General features: G+C 43.8%; 1 protein-coding gene across 1 annotated transcript in view; it reads right to left on the bottom strand.

Annotated features, from left to right (window-relative positions):
- Positions 1-322: 322 nt before the first annotated feature.
- Positions 323-26,771, bottom strand: part of arhgef38 (Rho guanine nucleotide exchange factor 38) — a 91,948-nt gene continuing 65,499 nt past the window's right edge. Inside the window, exons 10-14 of the mRNA XM_043674467.2 lie at positions 23,272-23,610; positions 20,577-20,729; positions 14,893-15,091; positions 10,648-10,925; positions 323-4,728 (exon numbers count right to left, since the gene is read on the bottom strand). Of these exons, the coding sequence (XP_043530402.2) occupies positions 4,543-4,728; positions 10,648-10,925; positions 14,893-15,091; positions 20,577-20,729; positions 23,272-23,610 (1,155 nt within the window). The 3' untranslated portion in view covers positions 323-4,542. The remainder of the gene's footprint in view (positions 4,729-10,647; positions 10,926-14,892; positions 15,092-20,576; positions 20,730-23,271; positions 23,611-26,771) is intronic.

The following is a 26,771-nucleotide window of genomic DNA, read 5'->3' as shown; positions in this document are numbered from 1 at the left end:
AGACGTCTTTGATGTAGGGGAGAGTGGCGAGGGTTTCTGGAAGTGTTTTCTCTGCTTGTTTGGGTTTGTTGCTGAGAAATCGGTGTTCATTGAGTACCTGTTCTTTTTGAATAACTGTATAGGTGATTTTTCCTCTGCTCTGCATAGTTCCTCTGTGCTGCAGTGTGTGGTGGGGCTCGTTGGAATAATGTTCTAATGTAGCTTCATGTATTCTCCTTGCTAACTTAGCTCTGGAATGAGAACTTAAAGTCTCTTTCTCATAGCCAGGCATTTTTACCCTTCCCACCAGCTTAATGAAACTCCACACCAAAGCAGAGGGAAAAAAAAATAATCATTTTATAGTGCAAGTTAATTCAGAAAGTTAGGTACAAGTCATGAATCAAACAATGTATGTGTAAATTCATCCAATCAATCATAAAGTCTGGTAAGGTAAATTGCATTCCCTGACGGGAAAAGCAACGATTGCATCAAATGTTTAAAATGCTGAAAGAAATAATATAACATTTCCACAAGAAAAATGCCAGACAGATTGAAAATGTGCAAATATCAAAGCCAACAAACATTCCTTCTGTGCACTCTATCATCAAAAACTACTCTTCGGAGTTATGAAGATCAAATTCATTTATGGTCCCATGATTGGTTGAATCTTTTAATGGAACTGCAATGTGTTAGGTGGTGGGATTAATGATTATTGACCAAACAGGAAGATTGCTTGCATTAGTCCGTACTCCAGGGATTCAGTCTGTGGCCATAACAAGCAATTTGATGGTGAATGGGAACTGTTTGACAAACCCCTATGGATTCCTCACTGGATTAGGGTACATTGGAAACGTGACTGGCAGTTGTGATGCATCATTTAAACTTTCTCAAACATCTCCTCCTGCTCAAGCACAGGCAGAATAATGTTCCACTCTGCTCCAGTGAAAAACCTTCTGTGCATTATATGGTGGGAGAGAAACATAGACCTGAGATGTGTACACACAAACACATACACACACACTGTGCTACTTTACCTGAGATCATTTCAGTCCTCTCACAAAGCACACCAACCTATCATCTCGAACTGTACAACTTTGTGACCTTCATTGTATATGTCTGCAACTAGTGTGCAATCTATATTACATCAGGCTCACTGTGATAAAATACATTCTGAAAAACTGCTTAAAACTTCTATAAAACATAGAAAAAAAGCAATATTTTTGAAAAAGATCAGAGACTAGCATAAAACCCTCATAATTTCATGGCTTAAAAGAGTTGGCACATGGGGATCCAGTTACCTGACTATCAGTTACTTTTGAGTATCAATTCTGTTTTAATGCCTAATCCACCTAAATGTTCCAATGGGTGAGTTAGTCATCAATACTGGAAAATAAGTATAAAGCACCAGACCTCATGTCAGAATTTCAGGAATATTGCCGTTTGTCATAATTACAACTGTCTGGGAATGATGATAGCTCAGGATTTTGTGTTGAATTACAATTTGAAACAAAACAAATTAGATGAAAAATAAGGTAATAAAGCAGCTTAATTCAACAATAAATATGAACCTTTGGTTAATATGGCTCAGACTGAATTGTTAACTTTCAATAGGAGTGACCCCACTGACCAGGGTCTTGTTTTGTAAGTATTGTTTTAACATCTAACAACATTCAAGGCCACTTCAGAGATTACTATTAGAATCAAAAACAAAAAATACTGAAGATCACGGTGGGACCCAATGTATAGAAAGCAAGTTAACGTTTGAGTTGAGATGACTCTTCATCAGAACTCTAATGAAGAGTCATTTAGACTGGAAACGTTAGCTTTCTCTCTCTCTTCATGGATGCTGCCTGACCCAAAGTGATCTCCAGAATTTTTTTTTCAGTACAGATTCCAGCATCTACAGTAATTTGCTCTCACTATTAGGATCAGATCAGATCCTGCTGGTAGGTTTCTTTGCTGGAGAGATTTAGGAGCCAGAAGGATTTTTCTGATGATCGTTCTTCTGATGTTAGTTATTGGTTTCAAGTTCAATAGACAACAATAACAACAATTTGCATGTATATAGAGCCTTTACCATGGTAAAATGTCTGAAAGTGCTTCTCAAAATAAAATTGTCACGGAGCAACATAAAGAGATACTGGGTCAATGGCCTATGTATAAAAGAGCACCATAAAGGAGGTGAGAGAGCCAGAGAGATTTCGGGAGAATTCCAGAGCTTAGGATCCAGCCCAGCAGTTGAATGCTCAGCCACCAATGTTGGAGAAGTATTAATTGTGCAAATGGCCAGAGTCAGAACAGGTCTCAGATGGCTTAGGTCTGGAGATAGGGAGAGGTGAGGTCAAGAAGGGATTTAAGCAGTAAAATCAGACAGTTTGCCTCTTTGTTTTTTTTTTGTTGCATGGACTTGTGCAGAAAATGACCTTTCTAATCATGACACAAGGGATTTGCCCCAAAGACAAAACAACATTCCTGCTCTTTCCAGAGGGTTGGGGAACTCTGCGTTTAGCACAACTCGAGATGTCATTTAAAAGGTAAAGTCACCACAGATTTACTGGACGACAGGGCCGCTCTTTCATTAGAGAAAAATGCCTGCTGGTGGTTTAATCTGAGATTGATATATTCTTAATCTCACAAAGGAATTAAGGTATATGGAGAGAGTGCGGGTAAGTGGTGTTGAAATGCCCATCAGCCATGATTGAATGGTAGAATGGACTCAATGGGCCGAATGGCCTTACTTCCACTCTTATTTCTTATGGTCTTAATCTGAGGGTCCCCATGCCTCTGGGTGAGGGGAGAGGTTGAGGAAGAGAGTCCTTCATGGTAGCTTCAGCTAGCGCAGGAATTGAACCCGTGTTATTGGCATCACTAAACATCACCAACCAGCTATGCAGAAAACTGACCTGGCCCACCTCCAAAACATTTAAGGTAAATGCCAAAAGATTCAGCAGATGGTTAAGATTTGTAACGCAGTCCCTGAAAATGTAATAGAGACCATTAAACTGAGCTTTTCAAGAGGGAATTGGACTATTACTTGAAGGAGAAGAGTGTGCAGGATTGTGGAGATAGCAGGAGTTGGCAAAAGGTCCAATGCTCATTTGAAGAGCTTTTGCAGACATGATGGGCCAAATGGCAACCTTCTGTAATAATTCTGTGATTTTTGGACATTGTGAAGGAGATCGAACAAGCCGCATTTATCCCATTACAAACATTAGCCATGTGCTTTGTAGGATTCCATTTCCAGAGATGGAGTTCATCGCCAACCTTTCTTTGTGTCAGGTAATGCCAACCAAACAAGCATGGAAGTCTGTGCACCTGACATTTGGTGCTCCGAATTTAATAATCATTGATTTCAAAGCTCTGGACTGCCACCCTAAAATTCTCCAAAGTGCATCAGACCCATAATGAATGCATTGATTCCTGTCACTGGGACACAATGCGGTTGATCCGGCTTTCCCTGCCTTTATCTGCCAACTGTGACACAAGTGACACAAACACATTTCTTTCTGAAAGTACTTTCACAATAGGCTTAAAGATCTCTGTCTGAGCTGCACCATTTTACATATGGATCTTGCAAAAATATTTGCAAATTCATGTTTTTCAACTTTAATTTAAAATCATTTACTCCACAGGAGTAATGTTTAATAGTAATGTGTATCTTTCGGTCTCAAGAACATACATTAATGTGGTCTTTGGTCATTAGACTGGAAGCAAGTGTTTTGCCATTTCCCTCACTTGTGTTCATTTCCTTCTCAAACACAAGTACACGCACAAACACTTGTACACACACAAACACAGTTACATACACAAACATGGGGCTACAATCCCCTACAAAGTTGCGACGTGCTAATAATTTCATATCCTTCATGATAAGTTAAATACCCTTCATTTGATTGCAAAGCATTTGAAAGTTTGTAAACACAGAGACCATGTGCCTTGGATCCAGTGGAACAGAAAAATGTGTGACTGTATTCAATCATAGCTATCAGTACGACTACTGTGACCCAGACCAGGTATCTGTAGCCATGTCTTCTTGTTACAATTCTTCACACCTCTGCGTCTATGTGGCTGTGGCGAAGTGGTATTATCACTAGACTATTAATCTAGAAACTCAGCTAAAGGTCTGGGGATCCAGGATGGAATCCCATCACGGCAGATGGTGGAATTTGAATTCAAGTTTTAAAATAAGTATCTGGGATTAAAAATCTACTGACAACCATGAAATCTATTGCTGATTGTTGGGGAAAAAAAATCCATCTGCCTCACTTCAGGGAAGGAAATGTGTTATCCTCACTTGCTCTGAGCTACGTGTGATTTCAGACCAACAGCAATGTGGTTGACTTTCAACTGCCCTCTGAAATGGCTTAATAAGCTACTCAGTTCAAGGGCAGGTAGGGACGGGCGATAAACGCTGGCCAGCCGGCAATGCCCACATCCCAAGAGAGAAGGAGAAAAAAAGCAAACTTCAACTCTTTTGCTATGATTTAGTAAACTTAGAGAACAGCTACAAGAACATGGCTTTCCACCCAAGAGTTTCTTTAAAGGTTGTCACAAGTTGAGCCTTCATGCGTAGGTCATCCTTCCCAGATAGTTCGCAGGGACATATCCCCGCTTCCCTTTAACTTCTGCCAACCACCAATCTGGGTTCCCACTCAAGTCACTGGATTTCACAATTGTCACTCGTTCGTATTCCTGTAGGCTGAGTTCATGTTTACTCCGTGCTTCAAAAGGATAAACAGCATAAAAGATCTGGAAAAGATAAAACTGTAAGCATCACAAAAACCATAACAGGCATATCACTGGGAAAAGTGGTTTGTATAATGTCCTGTCTGGTGTGGATACATTAACCTACAACACAAGAATGGGTCATTCAGCTGAACTGATCCATGCTACACACACAGGCTCGCCCAATCCTTATTTTCTTCCATTGCTTTCTGAAGACCCTTCAATAAAGTTACCCCACTTGTAGAGAAAAGAGCCCCAGCATGTGCCATCTTTACAATCTCATCTTTACTGTTAAATCTGCTCAAAAAATATTTAAGTTAAGCAATTCAAGGGAAATCATAGAATCCCTACTGTGTGGGAGCAGGCCATTCAGCCCATTAAATCCACAATGACCCTCCTAACAGCATCCCACCCAGACCCACCACATCCCTGTAACCCTGCATTTCCCATGGCTAACAACCTAGCCTGCACATCATGAACACTATGGGCAATTTAGCATGGCCAATCTACCCTAACCTGCGCTTCTTTGGATTATGGGAGGAAACCAGAGCACCCGGAGGAAACCCATGCAGACACGGGAAGAATGTGCAAACTCCGCACTGACAGTTGCCTGAGGCTGGAATCAAACTCGGGTCCCTGGTGCTGTGAGGCAGCAGTGCTAACCACTGAGCCAATGTGCCACCCTTTTGCCATGCAGAACTCACTTGAACAAAGATTCAAATTATGAACAGGTGTGACCAGAGTATATCCACATGCAACAGAGTCATAGAATCATAGAGATGTACAGCATGGAAACAGACCCTTCAGTCCAACTCGTCCATGCCGACCAGATATCCCAATCCAATCTAGTCCCACCTGCCCTCTAGTTCTGGACTTCCCCACCCCAAGGAAAAGATTTTGTCTATTTATCCTATCCATGCCCTTCATAATTTTGTAAACCTCTATAAGGTCACCCCTCAGCCTCCGACGCTCCAAGGAAAACAGTCCCAGCCTGTTCAGCCTCTTCCTGTAGCTCAAATCCTCCAACCCTGGCAACATCGTTGTAAATCTTTTCTGAACCCTGTTAAGTTTCACAACATCCTTCTGATAGGAAGGAGACCAGAACTGCATGCAATATTCCAATATTTATCTAAATTAACCTCCATCTGCCACTCCTCAGCCCATTGGCCCATCTGATCAATATCTCATTGTAATCTGAGGTAACCCCCTTTGCTGTCCACTACACCTCCAATTTTGGTGTCATCTGCAAACTTACTAACTATACCTGCTCATATCCAAATCATTTATATAAATAACAAAAAGTAGTGGACCCAGCACTGATCCTTGTGGCACTACAGTGGTTTCAGGCATCCAGTCTGAAAAACAACCCTCTGTCTTCTACCATTGAGCCAGTTTTGTATCTAAATGGCTAGTTTTCCCTGTACTCCATGAGGTATAACCTTGCTAATCAGTCTCCCATGGGGAATGCCTTACTGAAGTCCATATAGATCACATCCACCGCTCTGCCCTCATCGATCCACTTTGTTGCTTCTTCAAAACACTCAATCAAGTTTGTGAGACATGATTTCCCACGCACAAAGCCATGTTGACTATGCCTAATCAGTCCTTGCCTTTCCAAATATATGTACATCCTGTCCCTTAGGATTCCCTCCAACAACTTGCCCACCACCGAGGTCAGGCTCAATGGTCTAGAGTTCCCTGTCTTGTCCTTACCACCTTTCTTAAACAGTGGCACCACGTTAGCCAACCTCCAGTCTTCCGGCACCTCACCTGTGACTATCGATGATACAAATATCTCAGCAAGGGATCCAGCAATCACTTCCCTAGTTTCGCACAGAATTCTAGGGTATACCTGATTTGGGGTCTTGGGAATTTATCCACTTTTATGCATTTCAAGACATCCAGCACTTCCTCCTCTGTAATATCAACATTTTTCAAGATGTCACCATCTATTTCCCTACATTCTTTATCTTCCATATCCTTTTCCACAGTACATATAGATACAAAATACTCGTTTAGTATCTCCCCCACCTCCTGCAGCTCCACACAAAGGCCTGATCATTCAGACTGAATAAGATTCTGGCCTGTATTTGATTCTGGGTCTCACAGAGTAAGGTCAGTGTCTAACTCATTAGAACCAGGGAGGAACCCCTGGTCTTGCTGATCTGGTCGGCAGTGAGACAGGACGTCAGTAACCCTTCCAAGGCTACTGTTCGTATTCAAACACATGGTGACTCACCAATTAGCTATATGCGGCGGAGGAGCATAGCTAATTACGCAGTACGGGCAGATAGGTCAAAGGTGCAGGCACAATATTAAAAGGGCACCTGAACAGGCATTCATTTCCCACAATTCATATGATCCTGCAATGGATGCCTCAGAGCTGCAGCAAAATCTTCTGATTTTACATCATCCTCCAACATTAATAATAACCTCAATTACTGCTTCCTATGATGATGTATGAAATAGCATATTATTATTTTATTATTCCAGAACTTGGGTTCTAAAGTTGAGGTAACTGGGGTTTTGATTTTCAATTTTGTGAAGGTTTTTCTTTTAAAAATGAGTCAGAATCTCATTTTTTGTAGCACCAGGTCAAAGCAGCCAACGCAAGACATCATGAGATTTAAGCTAAAAGACGAGTCAAGCTACCCTGTCAGGCAATTGCTGAAGTGTTTACTAAGTTAAGAATTACGACCCAGAGGGAAACAGCTGGATAGGGGCCAGAAACGGGTCTGTTCAAAACAGAAGGTCCATACCAGCAGAAAGGCAACTTCAGAAGTGGAAATACATCTTAAACTGTTTTGGCAGTTCGAGTAGACAGGGCTGGAAAAAGCCCCAAGGTCTGTACAAATATTTAGTGAATTAGGTTACGTCTGTGCATCTCAGAGACACAGAGAGAGAAACAGCAGCAGAGAATCACATCCTGTAAATGTGCAGAAGCTCAAAGGGACTATGTCAGTGGTTACATTAGCCGGGGTGCAGAGGAAATTCAGAAGGATGTTGTCTGGTATGGAGGATTTCATAGAATCATAGAATCCCTGCAGTGCGGAAACAGGCCCTTTGACCCAACAAGTCCACTCTGATCCTCCGAAGAGCAACCCACCCAACCCACTGTCCTATATTTACCCCTGACTAATGCACCTAGCCAACACAGCCCTGAACATGATTGGCAATTTAGCTTGACCAATTTAACTAACCTGCACATCACTGGATTGTTAGAGAAAATTGGAGCACTGAGCCACCCTTTCAGCCCTGAAGAGAGGCTGGATAAGCTCAGGTTACTTTCTTCAGAGCAGAGAAGGTTGAGGGGACTTGATAGAGGGATCTATGATTACGAGAGAGATGGACAGGGTGAATAGAAAGCAGCTGTTCCCCTGGTTTGAAGAATCAAAACTAAGGGGGCATGAGTTTAGTTACGGAATGGTTATGGAATGGGACGGATTACCTGGGGGAGAGTTGAGGCAGGGAACCTCACAACCTTTAAAACCTACGTGGATGAGCACTTGAAATGTCATAACGCTCCAAGCTATGGGCTCAGTGCAGGATACTGGGGTTCAGGCACACAGCAGCATATTTCAGGCGGTACAGATTCGATGGGTCAAAGGGCCACTTCTGCACAGTGTGATTCTATGATTCTAATTGAGGAAGAAATCAAAGAGCAAAGGCAGAAGTGATACTTTTACTTAGGGAAAATGCTTGTAACGGACATTGCTGGGAATCTTTTGCAGTTTCCACATATCTTTCGAATGAATAGCATTTTTTTCATTTGTGTAATAAACTTTTCTTTTGTTAAAAGTACATTGATAGCCTCTTGTGAATATGTTCAGTGACTAATTGCCACAGTAACCAAATTGCAAAAATAAACTTATGATCTATTAAGTCAGGTTTCACTCTGGGATCTGACTTGTCCAGTATTACCATCGAAGAGAAAGTGAGGACTGCAGATGCTGGAGATCAGAGCTGAAAATGTGTTGCTGGAAAAGCGCAGCAGGTCAGGCAGCATCCAAGGAACAGGAGAATCGATGTTTCGGGCATAAGCCTTTCTTCAGGAATGAGGAAAGTGTGTCCAGCAGGCTAAGATAAAAGGTAGGGAGGAGGGGCGTTGGAAATGCGATAGGTAATGCGATACTGTGTAGTCACTGCAACGTGACACTCAAAAGGACACCAAGCAGGGTAAAGGTGAGAGTGCCGAGAAATGTTAGGAAGGATTTGGGGCTGCAGACCTCAGCAGCAGATGGCACATGTAGATTGAATGCACAGGAACTACAATTCCTGTATCAGCTGCAGTGCAGGGAGGGCATGGAACACTTAATCGGGTGGGTGTTGGAAATATCACAGGTCTACATCCGTAGGAATGACTGCAAGGGAGGAACTGCTCACATTTTGCAGAAGTGCAGTAAAACAGGTGGAAATGCCCCAATATTTGTGCATTGGTGTGCAATTTGAGGATGTGGTGGGAATATAAAGGGATCAGATTAGCCACAATCTTATGGAATAGTGGAGTCACCTCTTGGGGACTGAGTAATCTACTCCTTCCCTTAATTTGCATTTTCATGTGCTTCCTGAGCAGGACTTTCTTTATTTCAAGGAGAAAGTATATAATTAAATGAAGTTCTATGAATAGAATGACGATGAGGAAAGTGGATTCAGACAGGTCACACCAATGCAAGAGGTAAGCTGTAACAACCATTCGATCAGAGAACTCCCTCACTCAGTATTATGTTTGCCACAGGTCATTATTATTAGCATGCATGGTTTTATCTATTTTCAGCAATAGCTGTTTATATTTATAGAAAACTGCTGCTAACTTTCTAAGTTGCCGAAGTTCCCTGAATTGTCTGGGAGTCACCAGCAAATAACTTTAGAAAGCCAATCCCAGGCTTTAGTTTTCATCAAGTGTTTGAGGTTTCAGGTTTATAGAGGTTTATAAAATCATGGATAGGGTAAATAGACAAGGTCTTTTCCCTGGGGTTGGGGGAGTCCAGAACTGCAGGACATAGGTTTAAGGTGAGAGGGGAAAGATTTAAAAGGGACCTAAAGGGCAACTTTAACACGTAGAGGGTGTTGTGTGTGTGGAACAAGCTGCCAGAGGAAGTGGTGGAGGCTGGTACAATTACAGCATTTAAAAGGCATCTGGATGGGGATATGGAATAGTAAAGGTGTAGTGGGATATGGGCCAGGTGCTGGCAAAAGGGACTAGATTAGATTGGGATATCTGGTCTGCCTGGACACATTGGACCGAAGGGTCTGTTTCCTTGCTGTACAACTCTATGACTCTCATGAAGCAGTGTGATATGTCATCCCCGGTTAAACTGGGATTGTTTGATTCTTGAGCTCTGATGGCCTGCCCTACAATTTCCATTCCCAATGTGACCCTTACACCAATAGGTTTGCCCATTACTGTTTTAAGTCCACAAAACAATGCAAAGTATTTCACAGCCAAATGATTTCTTTCGAGCCCTGGGCAAACACAGCTGGCAATTTGCAGCCAGTGCAGTGACACAAGGAGCCAATTAAATATCTCATCTATCCGGTTAAAAACAAAAAAATAAAGCTTTCATGGTCTTGAGATATTCCAAAGGCTTCACAGCAAGTGAGGGGCTGACACTGTGACAGGGAATAAACATTAGCCTGAACAATCCCCTGGGTCTTCTCCGAATAACAGAGTTTCAAATCTATGACTTTTGACCCAGATATAAAACAAAATGCTACCAGTGTGTCAGCATCTGACACGACAACGAAAGTGGAACCACGGAAATGAATACCAACAGTAATTTGTGACTTTTATGTCAGCAAACCACAAAAAAACCTCATAAAATAGGATAGATTCAGGGAAGGTGGACATCATGTTCATGGCGTGTGGCCAGGGAAGAGAGGAACAGTAACGACAGCCAAAGGTTAGCACTGCCTGGTAGTTTGTAAATAGTTCCCCTACTTTACCTGCTGATCTTCTAAGTCACTTGAGGTGTCGTCATTTCCATTAATGGATGATGTCTCGGGTGTAGACACTTCCTGAGAGTTGAGGAGAGGGTTTTCACCGTCGTTGGCGTTAAAGTGCACACTCCTTGCATTGTTGGTATCTCCACAGGGTGAAGACACAAACAGGCTAATGTCATCAAAATCTTCATCAAGCGCTGATCCATCTGTGGACACTCCATTCTGGCCCGTTGCAGGATTGTATGGCCTCAGAAATGAGGAATACACATAACCTTGCAACACTACATGGAATCAAAAACAGTTATTCACCCTACAATGTTATGTTACATTTTTTCAACAGAATTCATTCAGCAAAATTCTTTACTGATGGAGTTCACACTTATCCATTAACTATCATCACACATTATTTCAGTTGCTGGCTGTGGCCTGACGGCTGAACCTTCATGTGCTTTCAAATAACTAGCGACAACAATGAGCTGAAAATATATTGGATCCTGGTCTGTCCCAGATTTCAAACCAAGCACTCTGATTTCACTTGACACTTGGCCCTTCAACCAACATCCATATGTGTGTATGACTGTTTGAGAGTGAAAGAGAGTGTGTGTGTGTGAGAGAGAGAGAGAAGAAAGGTATATGTGAGAGACAGAGAAAGTGTGAGTGAGTGAGAGTTTGTGTGTGTGTGTGTGTCTGCCCTGCATTGAAACAGCACTGTGAATTCCTGTGTTTCTACTGGAGAGCAAAACTGGGCCTCAGGTTATTAAAGGCTCAAACGTCCAGAGTCAGGGCTGGGAGTGCTAATCATGGTTGACACAATTTTAATAAAAAGAACAACAGCCTTGTTCTGTTAACAATTCTATTTGTTATTTCAAAAGAAAAGTTTGTTTTGAATAAGTCAGGGAATGAGTTGGAGTTATATGAACAAGTAGCAGGATATGCAGTTCTGTTCCTTGGGCCTGATTCCCATTCAAAAATAACAACGGCTGCTCTGACTGTAATGTTAATTCCTCATTCCCGCTGACACCCAATAACCTTTCACTGCCTGGTGTACCAAGAATCTACCCACCACTGCCTTCAAAATATTCAAGTACTCTGCTTCCACTAGCTTTCAGAAAAACAGCTCCAATGATTCATGACATTCTGAGAAAAAAAATTACCATGTCTTTTTTTTAAACAGTGATAGTTCTAACTTCTCCCAAAAGAGGAAACACCATCTCCACAGCTACCTTGTCAAGACCCGGCAGGATCTTAAATGTTTTAATCAAGTCACCTCTAATTCTTATAAATGCCAGCAGATATCAGCCCAGCCTGCCCAACCTTTCCTCATAAACAACCCTCCCATTCCAAATATTAATTTGGCAAACCTTCTCTGAACTGTTACCAAGTGTTCCTTAAATAAGGAGAGTGATAGCACACATACCACTCATGATGCAGTCTTACCAGGGCTCTGCTTAACTGAAGCATAATCTCCCTATTTGTGTATTTTGTATTGAAACATATTTTGCTTCTAATGGGGCTTGACACAATAAGTGCTGAGATGATGCTTCCCTCATGGGACAGTCTAGGACCTGAGGGCACAGTCTCAGAATAATTTACGACGAAGATGAGGAGGAATTTCTTCTCTCAGAGGGTTGTGAGACTTTGGAACTCCTGGCCATGGAGAGCTGGACAGGCAGAGTCCTTGTGTATATTTAAGGCTGAGAGAGAGAGATTCTTGATCAGTCAGGGAATCAAGGGAAATAGGAAAAGGACAGGGAAGTGTACATTAGGAACATTGGATAAGCCATGATTCTATTGAATGGCAGACCAGGTTCGAGGGGCCGATTGGCCTACTCCTGTTCCTATTTCTTATGGTTTTATGGTATTTAATTCCTCTTGCAATAAACAATAACATTCATTACCTTTCATAATTACTGTGTCTGAAGCCTAATCTTTTGTGATTGCATTAGAACACTCAGACCACACTAAGCTCAGCAGCCTCTCACCATTTAGATAATATGTTTCTTTTATATTCTTTTTGCCAAAATGGAGAATTTCACAATTATGCTCACTTAATCTATCTATATCTTTTTGTAGCTTTCTTAAGTGGTCTTCACAATTTAACTTCCTATCTGTCTGTGTTTCACTAACAAATTTGGCACCTCATCAAAGTCATTTTGGTGAGAAAGGATTTCCCTTCCACAAAACTATGTTAAACCTACCTGAACTCAAGTGCCCTGTTATAACAACTTCAATAACATCTTTTAACAATAACCCTATGATAGATGTGGAACCAACTGGTTTGTGGTTTCCTGTTTTCTGTCTCCCCTCTTGTTTAAGGAACAGAATTACATTTTCATTTTAACATCACAGAATGTATAAAGGATGGACAATGAATGCAGGTAAGCTACTGATGCCTACATCCCATGAGTGAATTAAAAACAAAACTCAATACAAGAAAAACCCCACAAACAACATAAAATTACTCAACAATAATGATTAAATGTCAATGATTCCAATGCAATAAGGGTTGCACTGTGATGGAGAGTAGTTTTGTCTTATCCAATTGGAATGGAAGGGCTGCGCGATTTATATAGATTGTATTTTAATATCAGCTATTTTTACATTCTATGTTTAGTGATATGTTGGTTTTTCTGTGTCTGAAGGGGTTGATGATTAACTTGCATGCGTTTCTGTAGCCATTATGATTTATTTTAAACAGCCTTATACAGATAGAGAAATAGCCTCCAGGATTAATGGACTTTTTGTTTATATTAGGAACGTTTGGGACATACACACCAAATAACCAAACCCCACCATCCCATGGCCAACCATTTTATCACCCTTTCCCACTCCCCCAAGGACATGCAAATCCTGGGCCTCCACCATTGTCAAATCCAAGCCACCTGCCAACTGGAGGAAGGACTCCAATCATAAGGCATCAACATTGACTTCACTAGTTCCCAAATTTCCCCTCCCCCTACCTTATCCCAGATCCAACCCTCCAACCTGGCACCGTCCTCTTGACCTGTCCTATCTGTCCATCTTCCTTCCCACCCTCCGCTCCACCCTATCACCTTCACCCCTCACCTACCTTTCCCCAGCCCCATCCCCCTTTTATCTCTCAGCCCCCTGCGCCCCCATATTCCTGATGAAGGGTTTATGCCTGATATGTCAACTCTCCTGTTCCTCAGATGCTGCCTGACCTGCTGTGCTTTTCCAGTGCCACACTTTTCAACTCTGACTCTCCAGCATCTGCAGTCCACACTTTCTCCAAGTCTGTTACTAAGCAAGGTAAATAACTGCATTAAGATTTAAAATATTAACTTCAGGGACTGGCACTTTTAAGCTTAGGGAAAACACCCATACCTTGAAAAACAAAAGTTTGCTTTGAAGTTTCAAATTTGCATGTTTCTGCAAAAGTCTCAGATGAAGTTGGATGTGTAAAGGAGGAATGTAGAAAAAATGAATAACCTTAAGGCCAGAAGTTCAGTAACAGTTCAGACCAGGAGTGTTTGAATAAAAACCTGAAGAGATTATTTGAAGCTGAGAACATTTAAGCTCAGGTGCACGAACATTTTGCAGACTGGATGTGAAAATCACAGTTACCTATAGAGATGCTAGAGGTGGTGATTTTACTCTGGTGTTAGTATTGTACAATTGGTGCTTTTGGGTACTGTACGGAGATTTGCGTTTTTATGGATTAATAGCATTATGTGTTACCGTGATTTTCAAAATCATTACAGTTGAGATATATGTAAGTTGTCTGGTTTGTTCTATTCTATCTTAATATAGCTTGCTTAATAAACTTATGCTTTTTCATTAAAGTCAAATTCATAACATTGAATGTTTGTGTTTCAGGGGGAGACCACCTTGCTATTCCAAAAGAAACACGAAATACGATCTATCAAGAGAGATTTCAGTCTGCGATGTGTCTTGACTAGGAGTAACATCAGCTGAGATTATAACACAACCGCTCATACAAGAAGGGCAATGGAGTGGATTGGCAAAGGCAGTAGATGCAGAACTCTTCAGAAGTTTAAGTCATATTTGGATGTGCAGTTGTGATGGAACAAAAGGAATAAAAGGCTATGGGCCAAGTGCCTGAAAACGGGATTAGAATAAATAGATGGTTATTTTTCACCAGCTTGGACACATTGGACTGAAGGGCCTTTTTCTGTGCTATAGATCTCTATGACTGTAAACAGCAGTATATTAAAAGACCAGCAAAGTTCAACTCAACGTAGAGTGATGGGAATTGGAAACACTCACCTCCTGTATCAATGAGCCACCTGTTCACACTCCCGAGAGGATCCTGTTTCTCAAGGACTGCCACGATTTCCCCCTCATGAAGAGATGCATCTAAATCTTGGGCAGCATTGAATTTTCGTTTTGCCTGAAAGAGTTTGTCAGGGCTGTGTGTGGCCAAGAGCTTAGCCCTGACATCTTCAGTCTGTTGGGGAGCCTGAGGCTTTGAGGAACAGAAGTAAACCAAGTACCAGTAAATACCTCAGAACAAAATCACAGCTCCAAAAGTCAAAGAGAATGAAGTTTTGAAGAAGGGTTATTGGACTTGAAGTGTTAACTCTGCTTTCTCCCCACAGACCTGCTGAGCTTCTCCAGTAATTTCTCTTTTTGTTTCAGATCTCCAGCATATGCAGTTTTTTTGTTTTATTTAAGTTTGTGAAGGGGGTGGGTGAGCAGTGCACAGCTCAGCATTTCTAGATTTGGTATGGTTGGCAACTTGGGAAGAAAACAGAGTTAATGTTTTGAGCCCACTCACTCTTCATCAGAACCAGTTCATTTGTTGTAAAGACTCATTTCATTCGCCACTATGTTTTGGGTTAGGAAGTTTTATCCTGTCTGGCCTATATGTGCCACAAGTAAATCCTGGGGATTACTGCTGACCAGAAACTGACTGGGACAATCATTTAAATACAGTGGTTACAAAAGCAGGTCAGAAACTATGAATACTGCAAGGAGCAACTCAGCTTCTGACTCCCTGAATCCTGTCCACCTGATGAAGCTAAGCCTGGATGGGTTCAGCTCCAACAACACTCAAGAAGCTTGAAAACCACGACAAAGCAGTCCACTTGATTGGCAACACAACCACAAGCATCTACGCTCTCAACCACCAGTGAACAGTACAGTAGCAGCAATGTGTACCATCCAGAGGATGCACTGCTGAAATTCACCAAGGTTCCCAGTCTCGGGCAACTGTCTGTGTGGAGTTTGTAATTCTCCCGGTGTCTGCATGGATTTCCTCTGGGTGCTCCAATTTCCTCCCACAATCCAAAGATGTGCAGGTCTGATGAATTGGCCAAATTAAATTGCCCATAGTGTTCATGGAATTGTAGGTTAGGTGCATTAATTAGGGGTAAATATAAAGTAATAGGGTAGGGGAATGAGACTAGATGGTTTACTCTTTGGAGGGCTGGTGTGGACTTGGATTTGAAGGGATTCTATTCTATTGTAATACATGGGAACACCGCCATTTGTAAATTCCCCTCTGAGCTACACATCACCCTGACTTGGAAATATATTGTCATTCTTTCAATGTTGCTGGGTCAAAATCCTGGAACTCTATTCCTAAGTGGTATTGTGGGTATACCTATGGAACATGCACTGCTGTTGTTCATGAAAACAGCTCACCATAATCACCTCAAGGACAATTAGAGATACGTGGTAAATGCTGACCCTGCCAGTAAAGCCCACGTCCTGTGAATTAATGAGATTGTAGCCAAGCTCTAATTACCCTTGAACTGAGTAGCTTAACGAGGCCATTCCAGGGGGCAGTTTAGAGTCAACCACATGATGTTGTTCTGGAGTCACATGTTAAGGTGCTCATGGACCAGATGAGTTTTTACAACAATCACTTATCAGTTTAATGGTCAACATCACAGCAAGTAACTTTCAATTGCAGAAGTCTAGTCCTCTGGATTATTAATCTAGCCAATTGACCACTGCATCAACCATTGCCCTTAAATTGAGACAGTATTCATCTGACTGGCAAAGAGCACCTAATTCTAAATAATTCTACCCTTTTATGTATCAGATTAAGGGTGAAGACAGTTGCAGGAGTGGATCTGATGCCACTTGTAATGAAATTGCTCAGTCTCTAGACTCGCCAATGAAGGGCAGTCAGGTGGACGAGGTACCAAAGTCTTGGAAATACATCTTCACAAGGAATCAGCATTCAAGAAGGATGAGGAGAGGAGGATGAAAGAGATAAGTAGGAAAAGTAGCAGTGATATAGACACAAGTTAACATGCAATTTAATAGGCTGAATATTGTAGAGAAATTGAATTCCATAGTTTGGTATCTATAGTATTATAGAATCCTTACAGTATGGAAACAGGCGTTCAGGCCCAACAAGTCCACACTGACCCTCTGAAGAGTAACTCACCCAGACCCATTCCCCTACCCTATTACTCTACATTTACCCCTGACTAATGCACCTAACCTACACATCCCTGAACATTATGGGCAATTTAGCATGGCCAATTCACATAACCTGAATATCTTTGGATTGTGGGAGGAAACCAGTGGAGACACGGGCAGAATGTGCAAATTCCACACAGACAGTTGCCCGAGGCTGGAATTGAATGTAGGTCCCTGGTGCTGTGAGGCATCAGTATTAATCACTGACCTTCCATGTCCCCCCCACTATGCCACCCATAATTAAACAAATTAGAAGTCAATGTGGTGAGTCATAATTTCAACTCAGTGAAGAAGTGAGGAGAAAAAGTGTGCAGTGTAGAATATTTTGAGGTAAATGGACAAATTTAACAAAATAAAGAGCGAGAACCATACGTTAACTGATAAAGAGGAACATCAAGAAAAATTATAGGAATAGAGGGAAGTGGAGAGAATGAATGAAAGAGAGAAAAAATGAAAGCGGACGGATGTTGTATCATGAAAACATGAACTGCTGGCTAAGCCCAACAGGTCAGGCAGCATCTGTGGAGAGAAATCAGAGTTCATGCTTTAGATCCTAGAGACCCTTCCTCAGAACTGGCAGTGTTTAGGAAAACTAGGGGAAAGTGAGCACTGCAGATGCTGGAGATCAGAGTTGAGAGTGTGGTGCTGGAAAAGCACAGCAGGTCAGGCAGCATCCAAGGAGCAGGAGAATCGACGTTTTGGGCATAAGCCCTTCATCGGGAAGCCCTTCCCAGCTAGGGAAACGTTGGTTTTTATTTACAGAAAATAGGGTGGGGGAGGGGGTAAGGAGTAAATGATAGGTGGAGATAGAGCCCAAAGAGAGAGAAGAGCAGTTTGGATAGAGAAAAGAGAGGATAATGATCAACCTGGAAGAATGAATGGGGATTGTAAGCAGCTAACAATGGGTTATGTGTACTAGCTGGCAAAAGTGAGGACTGCAGATACTGGAAATCAGAGTCTAGATTAGAGTGGTGCTGGAAAAGCACAGCAGGTCAGGCAGCATCCAAGGAGCAGGAAATTGATGTTTTGGGCAAAAGCCCTTCATCAGGAAGGGCTTTCGGGCTTTTGCCCGAAAAGTTAATTTTCCTGCTCCTCGGATGCTGCCTGACCTGCTGTGCTTTTCCAGCACCACTCTAATCTATGTGTAATATCAGACTATATAATAACAAGGCCTGGTGTTTGGGGGTTGGGTATTGTGTAAATTGGGCAGAGACTACTCTTGGATAGATGGAGTGGGTAAGCACTGGGAATGCACTGCTGACATGGAATGAACATTTGGAATAATTAACAAACTGATCCAAAATGGGTAACAGGAACAGGAGGAGGTTATTCGAGGTTGTGCATCTTAATTAGATCATAGCGCAACTGTATCTTAACCTCCTGGACTGGCCTGATCCCATAACCCTCACTGAACAAAAACCCATCAATTTCAGTCTGAAAATTTAAAAAGGCCTCAACTGTTTTGGAGGGCTGAGTTCCTGAATTTTCAGAGGATGCAGCATATTTTTCCTAAAGAACTAGATCAGAAAAACAAATGTCAAAGTTGAAGTGGAACGGAAAAGAGGAAAAGGGTCACAGGTTCAGAGAACAGGGCAACCAAGAGACCTTGGGTTTACAATAATGAAGTGTTGACTTCCAAATGAAATCAGAAAGAACTGCGGATGCTGTAAATCAGAAACAAAAACAGAAATTGCTGGAAAAGCTCAGCATGTCTGGCAGCATCTGTAGAGTGAAATCAAAGTTTATGTTCCGGTTCCAGTGACCCTTCTTCAGAACTCCAGACCCCTCAGACGAAGGGTTACTCAATCTGAAACGTAAAGTCTGATTTTTCTCCTCAGATGCTGCCAGACGTGCTGAGCTTTTCCAGCAATTTCTGTCTTTGTTCTTGAAATGTTGTCCTTTGTTTGAACTGAGGTCATTGAGAAAGTCCCATTAGCGGGGGACTGAATTTAAGAGCTGGGAGGTTATGCTGCAGCTCTATAGACCCCTGGTTAGACTGCATTTGGAATATTGTGTTCAGTTCTGGTCGCCTCATTATAGGAAGGATGTGGAAGCTTTAGAGAGGGAGCAGAGGAGATTTACCAGGATGCTGCCTGGACTGGAGGGTATGTCTTATGAAGAAAGGTTGAGGGAATTAGGGCTTTTATTATTGGAGCGAAGAAGGATGAGAGGTGACTTGATAGAGGTGGACAAGATGATGAGGCATAGATAGAGTGGATAACTAGAAAATGTTTTCCCATAGTGGAAATAGTTATCATGAGGGGGCATAATTTTAAGGTGATTGGAGGAAGGTGTAGGGGAGATGTCAGTGGTCGGTTCTTTACACAGAGAGTGGGGGGTGAGGGAATGCACTGCCAGCAGTGGTAGTAGAGTTAGATACATTTGGGACATTTAAGCGACTCTTGGATAGGCACGTGACTGATAGTAAAAGGTAGGGTATGGTGGAGAATGTGAGGACTGCAGATCAGACTCAAAAAGGATGGCTGAAAAAGTACAGCCGCTCCAAGGAGCAGGAGAGTCAACATTTCCAGCAGAAGCTCTTCATTAGGAATGATGGGGGGGGGGGGGGGAGGGTTGTGCTGAGAGATAAATAGGAGGGGTGTGGGGCTGGGGGTGGAAGGTACTTGGAAGGCGATAAGTGGCTGCAGATGGGTATGGATGGTGATATGTCAGAGCAGAGGTTTGGGAAGGAAGATGGACAGATGGTAGAAGTTCAAAAGGGTGGTGCCGAGTTGGAGGGTTGGATCTGGGATAGATTGGGGAGGGGAGAGGTAGGTTAGCTTGATCTTAGAGTAGCATTAAAGGTCAGCACAACATCGAGGGCTGAAGGACTTGGACTGTTCTATGTTCTATTAAAACAAACTGACTGGATACAGGAAGACCTTAGTAACAGGAGCTTCCATGTCTGCAGTGCATTTGACAATCAAAAACTTCCCAATGTGAAACTTTGTACCATGAAGCAATATCTGGCATCCAACACATAACCAGAGATGAGCGCAGGCGACATGAAGTTTGGTTTAAAAAGGTAGATTTTAAGGTACCATCCTATGGGGGATAAAAGAGTAAGGTTGAGAGGATTAGGGAGGGAATTCCAGAGCCTAGATCCCCAGAAGCTGAGCTACTATTTCAGGCGGCCAACAATATACTGGGGTGGAGGGGGGAAGTTCAGTTCGCTGGGTGGTCTATTTGCGATGCAGAGAGACCTCACAGTGTGGGTTCCGTTCCTATCACCGGCTGAGGTTACCCTGAAGGACTCTCCTTCTCAACCTCTCTCCTCACTCTGAGGCACAGTGACCCTCAGCTTAAACCATGACCAGTCATCTCTCTAATGAGGGAGCACTCCATGGTCTGGTAGGACTGCGGCAACTTTTAATGTATTCAGAAGAGAAACTACTCGAGTACAAAAATAACAGGCATTGTCAATGCTACACTACTGAGAAACAGATGGCAAGAAGGGCAGTTCTTTTACACTCATAAAACATGCATCTTAATGAGAAAGGACAGTGCTGACTAACCACGGAGGCAGATGATCTTTTCTTTGACCGTTCTTCTAAGCTGGTCCTCCTTTCAATCACTCTCTGAGATCCAAACTCTTTACCAAATGACAAACTGTGAATTTCTTCAATGGCTTGCTTTTTCCTGTCTTGAACCCTGTCTGAAGGAGAAACCTAAAGTATAAAAACAAACCAGGTTATGACCCGTCAGTAGTTATCCAATTGTACAGACTGCTGGAGGCCATTTGGCCCATCATGTACCTTTGAATGAGCGAGCCATGCTACCCCTCCTCTTTGTCTTGGCATAGCCTTATCATTCATTTCCGTTTCAAGTATTGATCCAATTCCCATTGGAAAGTTATTACCTTTCTAGGAGTGCATTTTTTAAAAAATAGAATAGAATCCCTATAGTTTGGAAACAGGCCAGTTGGCCCAACACTGACCCTCTGAAAATTATCCCACCCAGACACATCCCCCCTACCCTATCATTAATGCACCTAACCTAGACATCTCTGAATGCTATAGAGAATTTAGCATGGCCAATCCACCTAACTCACACAGCTTTGGACTGTGGGAGGAAACCCAAACAGACACAGGAAGAATGTGCAAACTCCACAGTCAGCCCAGGGTAGAATCGAACCTGGGACCCTGGAACTATGAGGTAACAATGCTGACCACTGAGTCACCAGGCCACCTTAATTTCAGGAGATAACTCCCTGAGTTTAAAAAAAAAATCAAAGGCTTCTCATTTCCCCCTTGGTATCTTTGCAAATTCTACATCCTCCAGCGAAAGTAAACTCAATTATCTAGAATGTTGAAAGAATCTGAACTCCTGAACAGATATACAACCACAGATTAACAACAGGAACAACACAGGCTAAAAGGTTTAAAGGCTTCCTATTTCTTTCCATTTCTTTATATTTTTACAGACATTGGAAGCAGTGGTGACAACTGGTTTACTAACTCATTTCATTGTTGAGGAAGAGTGGAAATCAGTGATTGTAAAGTGGCAGCAAAATCTAACAGGGGGAAAATACCAAGGAGTTTAAAAAGCTCCCCAGGTAGGTTCCAGGCAAACAAAGCAGAGACAAGACAAACAAAAGTTGCTTTTTTTTACTGAGAGGGGAGTTGTAATCTGGGCCACGCTGCCTGAAAGGGTGATGCAAGCAGGTTCAGTTAAAAAGTTTCAAAAGGGAACTGGATAAATACTAGAAACATCAAAAAATAAATTGTGGGGCTGTAGGCAAAGGACAGAGGCAAGTGGTTAGTTTTTCAAAGAGTCAACACAAGATGAAAGGCCTATTCCTGAACTGCTTTTCCGTTTTTACTCTCCAACTCAGCACTGCCCTCTTGGCCTGTCCTATCTGTCCACCTTCCCTCCCACCTATCAGCTCCACCCTCCCCACTGACCTATCACAATTACCCACAACCTGCATCCACCTATCACCTTCTGACCTACCTTACTCCCAGCCCCAACCTCAACTCCCACCCCCGCTCCCCTGAATAATTTCTCAGCACCCTTCCTCTCTGACATTCCTGATGAAGGGTTTATGCCCGAAATGTTGACTCCTGTTCCTCAGATGCTGCCTGACCTGCTGTGCTTTTCCAGTGCCACATTTTTCAATTCTTCCTGAATTATATGATTCAACATCCTCAGCCTCCACCAACGCCACAGTGAACCAAACCGCAAATTGGAGGAACAACACCTCATCTTCCACCTGGGCAGCCCACAGCCCGAAGGACTCAACATTGAATTCTCTAATTCTAAATAACCTCCCTCCCCATCCCTCGACTCCCTTCTCAGCCCCTCCTCATCCCTTCAACTGCTCACAGCCACCTACTGGATTCATTCCTCCCATTGACCAATGGGATGTAGAGGTCGTTTCCTCTACCTGTCTTCACCTATCTCCACTTCACCATCCTGCTCCCGCCACCCCCTTTATCTGCAGCTCCCCCCTACACCCACCCCCAGTCCTGAAGAAGGGTTACACCTGAAATGTCAACTTCTCTACCTCCTGACGCTGCCTGGCTTGCTGTGTTCTTCCAGCCTCTTGCCTGTCTATTTTGGATTCCAGCATCTGCAGTATTTTTTGTCTCTGATTCAACAACAATGGCATTTGAACCATGATTGTGTGAGCTGAAATACAGAATGGAACTGCTGAGAGAATGCTCGCACTGCCCCCTGGTGTAACCATGGTGTGCAGTAGAGGTTGCTTGGCCCAGGAACAGTCAATGGGTGTTTACATTTCAATGTACCGCAGAGGGTAATGGATTCATATTGTCAGAAACTATGATGTAGGCACTGCACACAGACAATCCAAATTTCATCTATTACTCATCCGTACTTAAAATATCTCTCCTTTTAAAGACGGCAATAACTTCTGCTCCACACCATGAGTATAGCGCAATGTTATAATCAGTAGCCTGTGTGGAGAAGTGTCATCTATCATTGCCTCTTAAATAGCCTAGCCCTAAGTTTATGTCTCCTCATTCTAGACTCTGTTCCACCCTCCCCCGTCAAAGGATATACCTTATCTACCTCATCAAATCCTTTTACCAGCTTCAAAATCTCAATGAGACAATCCTTTAATCTTCAATACTTCTAAATCAATCCATCTGAGCAGAGTACCAGAGAATTTCAGCAGTACATGTTAATGAAATGGTTTCAAGGTAAATTCGGTGAACTGAAGCCCCTCACCCACAGGTTCAAACCCACCAGGATGGTCTTTACAGGTGGGGAGGCCTGCAGCGCTGAGCTCATGAGGTCCCTGAAGACAGCCATGAAGCAGAAGATGCAGTTAATTAGTATTTTCTTTGCCGCCTTGTTAAACTTCTGAAGTTCCTCCACCAACTGGCCATTCAATGCTTCATAATCCTTCTTTGCCTCGTTCAGTTCCTCTGCCTCCCTCTTGTCTCTCATGCTTTCGGACTGCTTGAGGCAGCTGACATAATCGAGCAATTTGTCATAACGCTTCTGTATGAGCTTCTGAGGAGTCGAAAATAGGATGTGTAACGTGGCAAGTGGCGTCACAACGAGCCTTTCCAAACGATCTTTCTGAAATGATAAGTCAGGAGTAAGATGTTATGGTTGGGGTTAGAGATAGACCCAAGCAGGTGTTCTGCCCAACACTGAATCCCAGTCTGGCAGCATCCCACTTGTACAAGATTCATCCTTGTGCTCAAACACATCCATGGCTCATTCATCCCCCATCTCTATAACCTTCTCCTGCCCCACAACCCTCCAAGATCTCTGCACACCTCCAATTCTGTCCCCTTTCATTTCCCAAACTTTCATTGTTCCATCATTGGGTAAAGGTGATGTAATAGTGGTATTATTGCAAGACTGTCCAGAGACTCAAATAATGTTCCCAGATTGTAGAGTTTGAATTCAATAAAATGCTGGAATTAAGTGTCTATTGAAACTATTATCGATTGTCAGAAAAACCCCTCAAGTCACTAATGCCCGTTAGGAAAGGGAACTGCCGTCCTTACCTGGGCAATTAGGGACAGACGATAACTGCTGGCTGAGATAGCAAGACCTACACAAATGAATTTTTTGAAAAAACAGCATTTGTGCCATCAGCTGCCTGGGCCTTAAACTTTGGAATTCCGAGAATTCTGACAAAACTGCTCCATTTCTCAATCTCTCTCTTACCATTCTGTAAAACCCACCTCTTTAACCCAATATTTCCTCATTTGTCCCACAGTCAAACTTTGTCAACAATACTCCTCTGAGACATTTTACTTCACAAGAGGGAGTCACCCAGCCAGATAAGGTCCACCTTTAAAAATATTACATCGCTGTGGAATCCTTGAGGGAACAAGAGGAAGAGAAATTCCTTCCCACTTGCTCCGTGTGGAGTCTCTGGGGTCAGCCTGGGACAAGATGAGTGGGACAGTCTATCAAAGTGTCTGTCCTCTGTTCTGAATTTTCAAAATGTCATTCATTGGATTTGGACATTGTTGGGTAGGCCAGCATTTACTGCGTAATTTCCAACTGCCCTGAGGAAGATGTCCACTTGTACTGTGTTGGTAAAGTGACAGTGCAGTTAGGGAAGGGTCACCAGGGTCTTGACCCATAACAACGGAGATAATTCGGAGTCTGGGTGGTGTGCAACTTGAAGGGGAACTGGCAGGTGGTGGGTGTTAATTGTATATTCATTGTGTTTTAATTGTATGCAGCTGGTGAACAGATGGAAAAAAAACTTGAGTTTGGATGTGCACAATGTTCACTGTTGAGGATGAATACAAGCTTCTCTGAAAAGTGGCTTTCTCGAATAAGACAGCGGTAATTCTGGGAGTTGGAGAAACACGGCAGGTCAGGCAATATCAGGGGAACAGGAAAGGCACAGTGGGTCAGGCAGTATCGGGGGCAGTGGGAAAGGGCACAGTGGGTCAGGGAGTATTGGGGGCAGTGGGAAAGGGCACAGTGGGTCAGGCAGTATCGGGGAGAATGGGAAAGGGCACAGTGGGTCAGGCAGTATTGGGGGCAGTGGGAAAGGGTACAGTGGGTCAGGCAGTATCGGGGGCAGTGGGAAAGGGCACAGTGGGTCAAGGAGTATTGGGGGCAGTGGGAAAGGGCACAGTGGGTCAGGCAGTATCGGGGGGAATGGGAAAGGGCACAGTGGGTCAGGCAGTATTGGGGGCAGTGGGAAAGGGCACAGTGGGTCAGGGAGTATTGGGGGCAGTGGGAAAGGGCACAGTGGGTCAGGCAGTATCGGGGAGAATGGGAAAGGGCACAGTGGGTCAGGGAGTATCAGGGGAACAGGAAAGGCACAGTGGGTCAGGGAGTATCAGGGGAACAGGAAAGGCACAGTGGGTCAGGGAGTATCGGGGGGAACAGGAAAGAGCACAGTGGGTCAGGGAGTATTGGGGGCAGTGGGAAAGGGCACAGTGGGTCAGGCAGTATCGGGGGCAGTGCGAAAGGGCACAGTGGGTCAGGTAGTATCAGGGGAACAGGAAAGGCACAGTGGGTCAGGGAGTATCGGGGGGAACAGGAAAGAGCACAGTGGGTCAGGGAGTATCAGGGGGAATGGGAAAGGGCACAGTGGGTCAGGGAGTATCGGGGGAATGGGAAAAGGCACAGTGGGTCAGGCAGTATCAGGGGAACAGGAAAGGCACAGTGGGTCAGGTAGTATTGGGGGCAGTGGGAAAGGGCACAGTGGGTCAGGCAGTATCGGGGGCAGTGGGAAAGGGCACAGTGGGTCAGGCAGTATCAGGGGAACAGGAAAGGCACAGTGGGTCAGGGAGTATTGGGGCAGTGGGAAAGGGCACAGTGGGTCAGGCAGTATCGGGGGCAGTGGGAAAGGGCACAGTGGGTCAGGTAGTATCGGGGGGAACAGGAAAGGCACAGTGGGTCAGGGAGTATCGGGGGGAACAGGAAAGGCACAGTGGGTCAGGCAGTATCGGGGGGAACAGGAAAGGGCACAGTGGGTCAGGCAGTATCGGGGGGAACAGGAAAGGGCACAGTGGGTCAGGGAGTATCAGGGGGAATGGGAAAGGGCACAGTGGGTCAGGCAGTATCGGGGGAATGGGAAAGAGCACAGTGGGTCAGGGAGTATTGGGGAGAATGGGAAAGGGCACAGTGGGTCAGGGAGTATCAGGGGAAATAGGAAAGGGCACAGTGGGTCAGGGAGTATCGGGGAACAGGAAAGAGCACAGTGGGTCAGGGAGTATCGGGGGAAACGGGAAAGGACACAGTGGGTCAGGGAATATCTGGGGGAATGGGAAAGGGTGCGGTGGGTCAGGCAGTATTGGGGGTAACGGGAAAGGGACAGTGGGTCAGGCAGTAGCAGGGGGAATGGGAAAGGGCACAGTGGGTCAGGCAGTATTGTGGGGAACGGGAAAGGACATAGTGGGTCAGGGAATATCTGGGGGAATGGGAAAGGGTGCGGTGGGTCAGACAGTATTGGGGGGAACGGGAAAGGAACAGTGGGTCAGGCAGTAGCGGGGGGAAAACGGGAAAGGACACAGTGGGTCAGGGAATATCAGGGGGGAACGGGAAAGGGCACAGTGGGTCAGGGAATATCAGGGGGGAACAGGAAATGGCACAGTGGGTCAGGCAGTATCAGGGGGAAGTGGGAAAGGGCACAGTGGGTCAGGGAGTATCGGGGGCAACGGGAAAGGGCACATTGGGTCAGGCAGTATCAGGGGGAAGTGGGAAAGGGCACATTGGGTCAGGCAGTATCGGGGCAGTGGGAAAGGGCACAGTGGGTC

This window comes from Chiloscyllium plagiosum, unplaced genomic scaffold, assembly GCF_037043375.1.
Source record: "Chiloscyllium plagiosum isolate Xiang-an unplaced genomic scaffold, Cpla_swu_hap1 HiC_scaffold_36, whole genome shotgun sequence".
In the NCBI taxonomy this organism is placed as follows: Eukaryota; Metazoa; Chordata; class Chondrichthyes; order Orectolobiformes; family Hemiscylliidae; genus Chiloscyllium; species Chiloscyllium plagiosum.
This window is presented reverse-complemented; position numbering and strand designations above follow the sequence as displayed.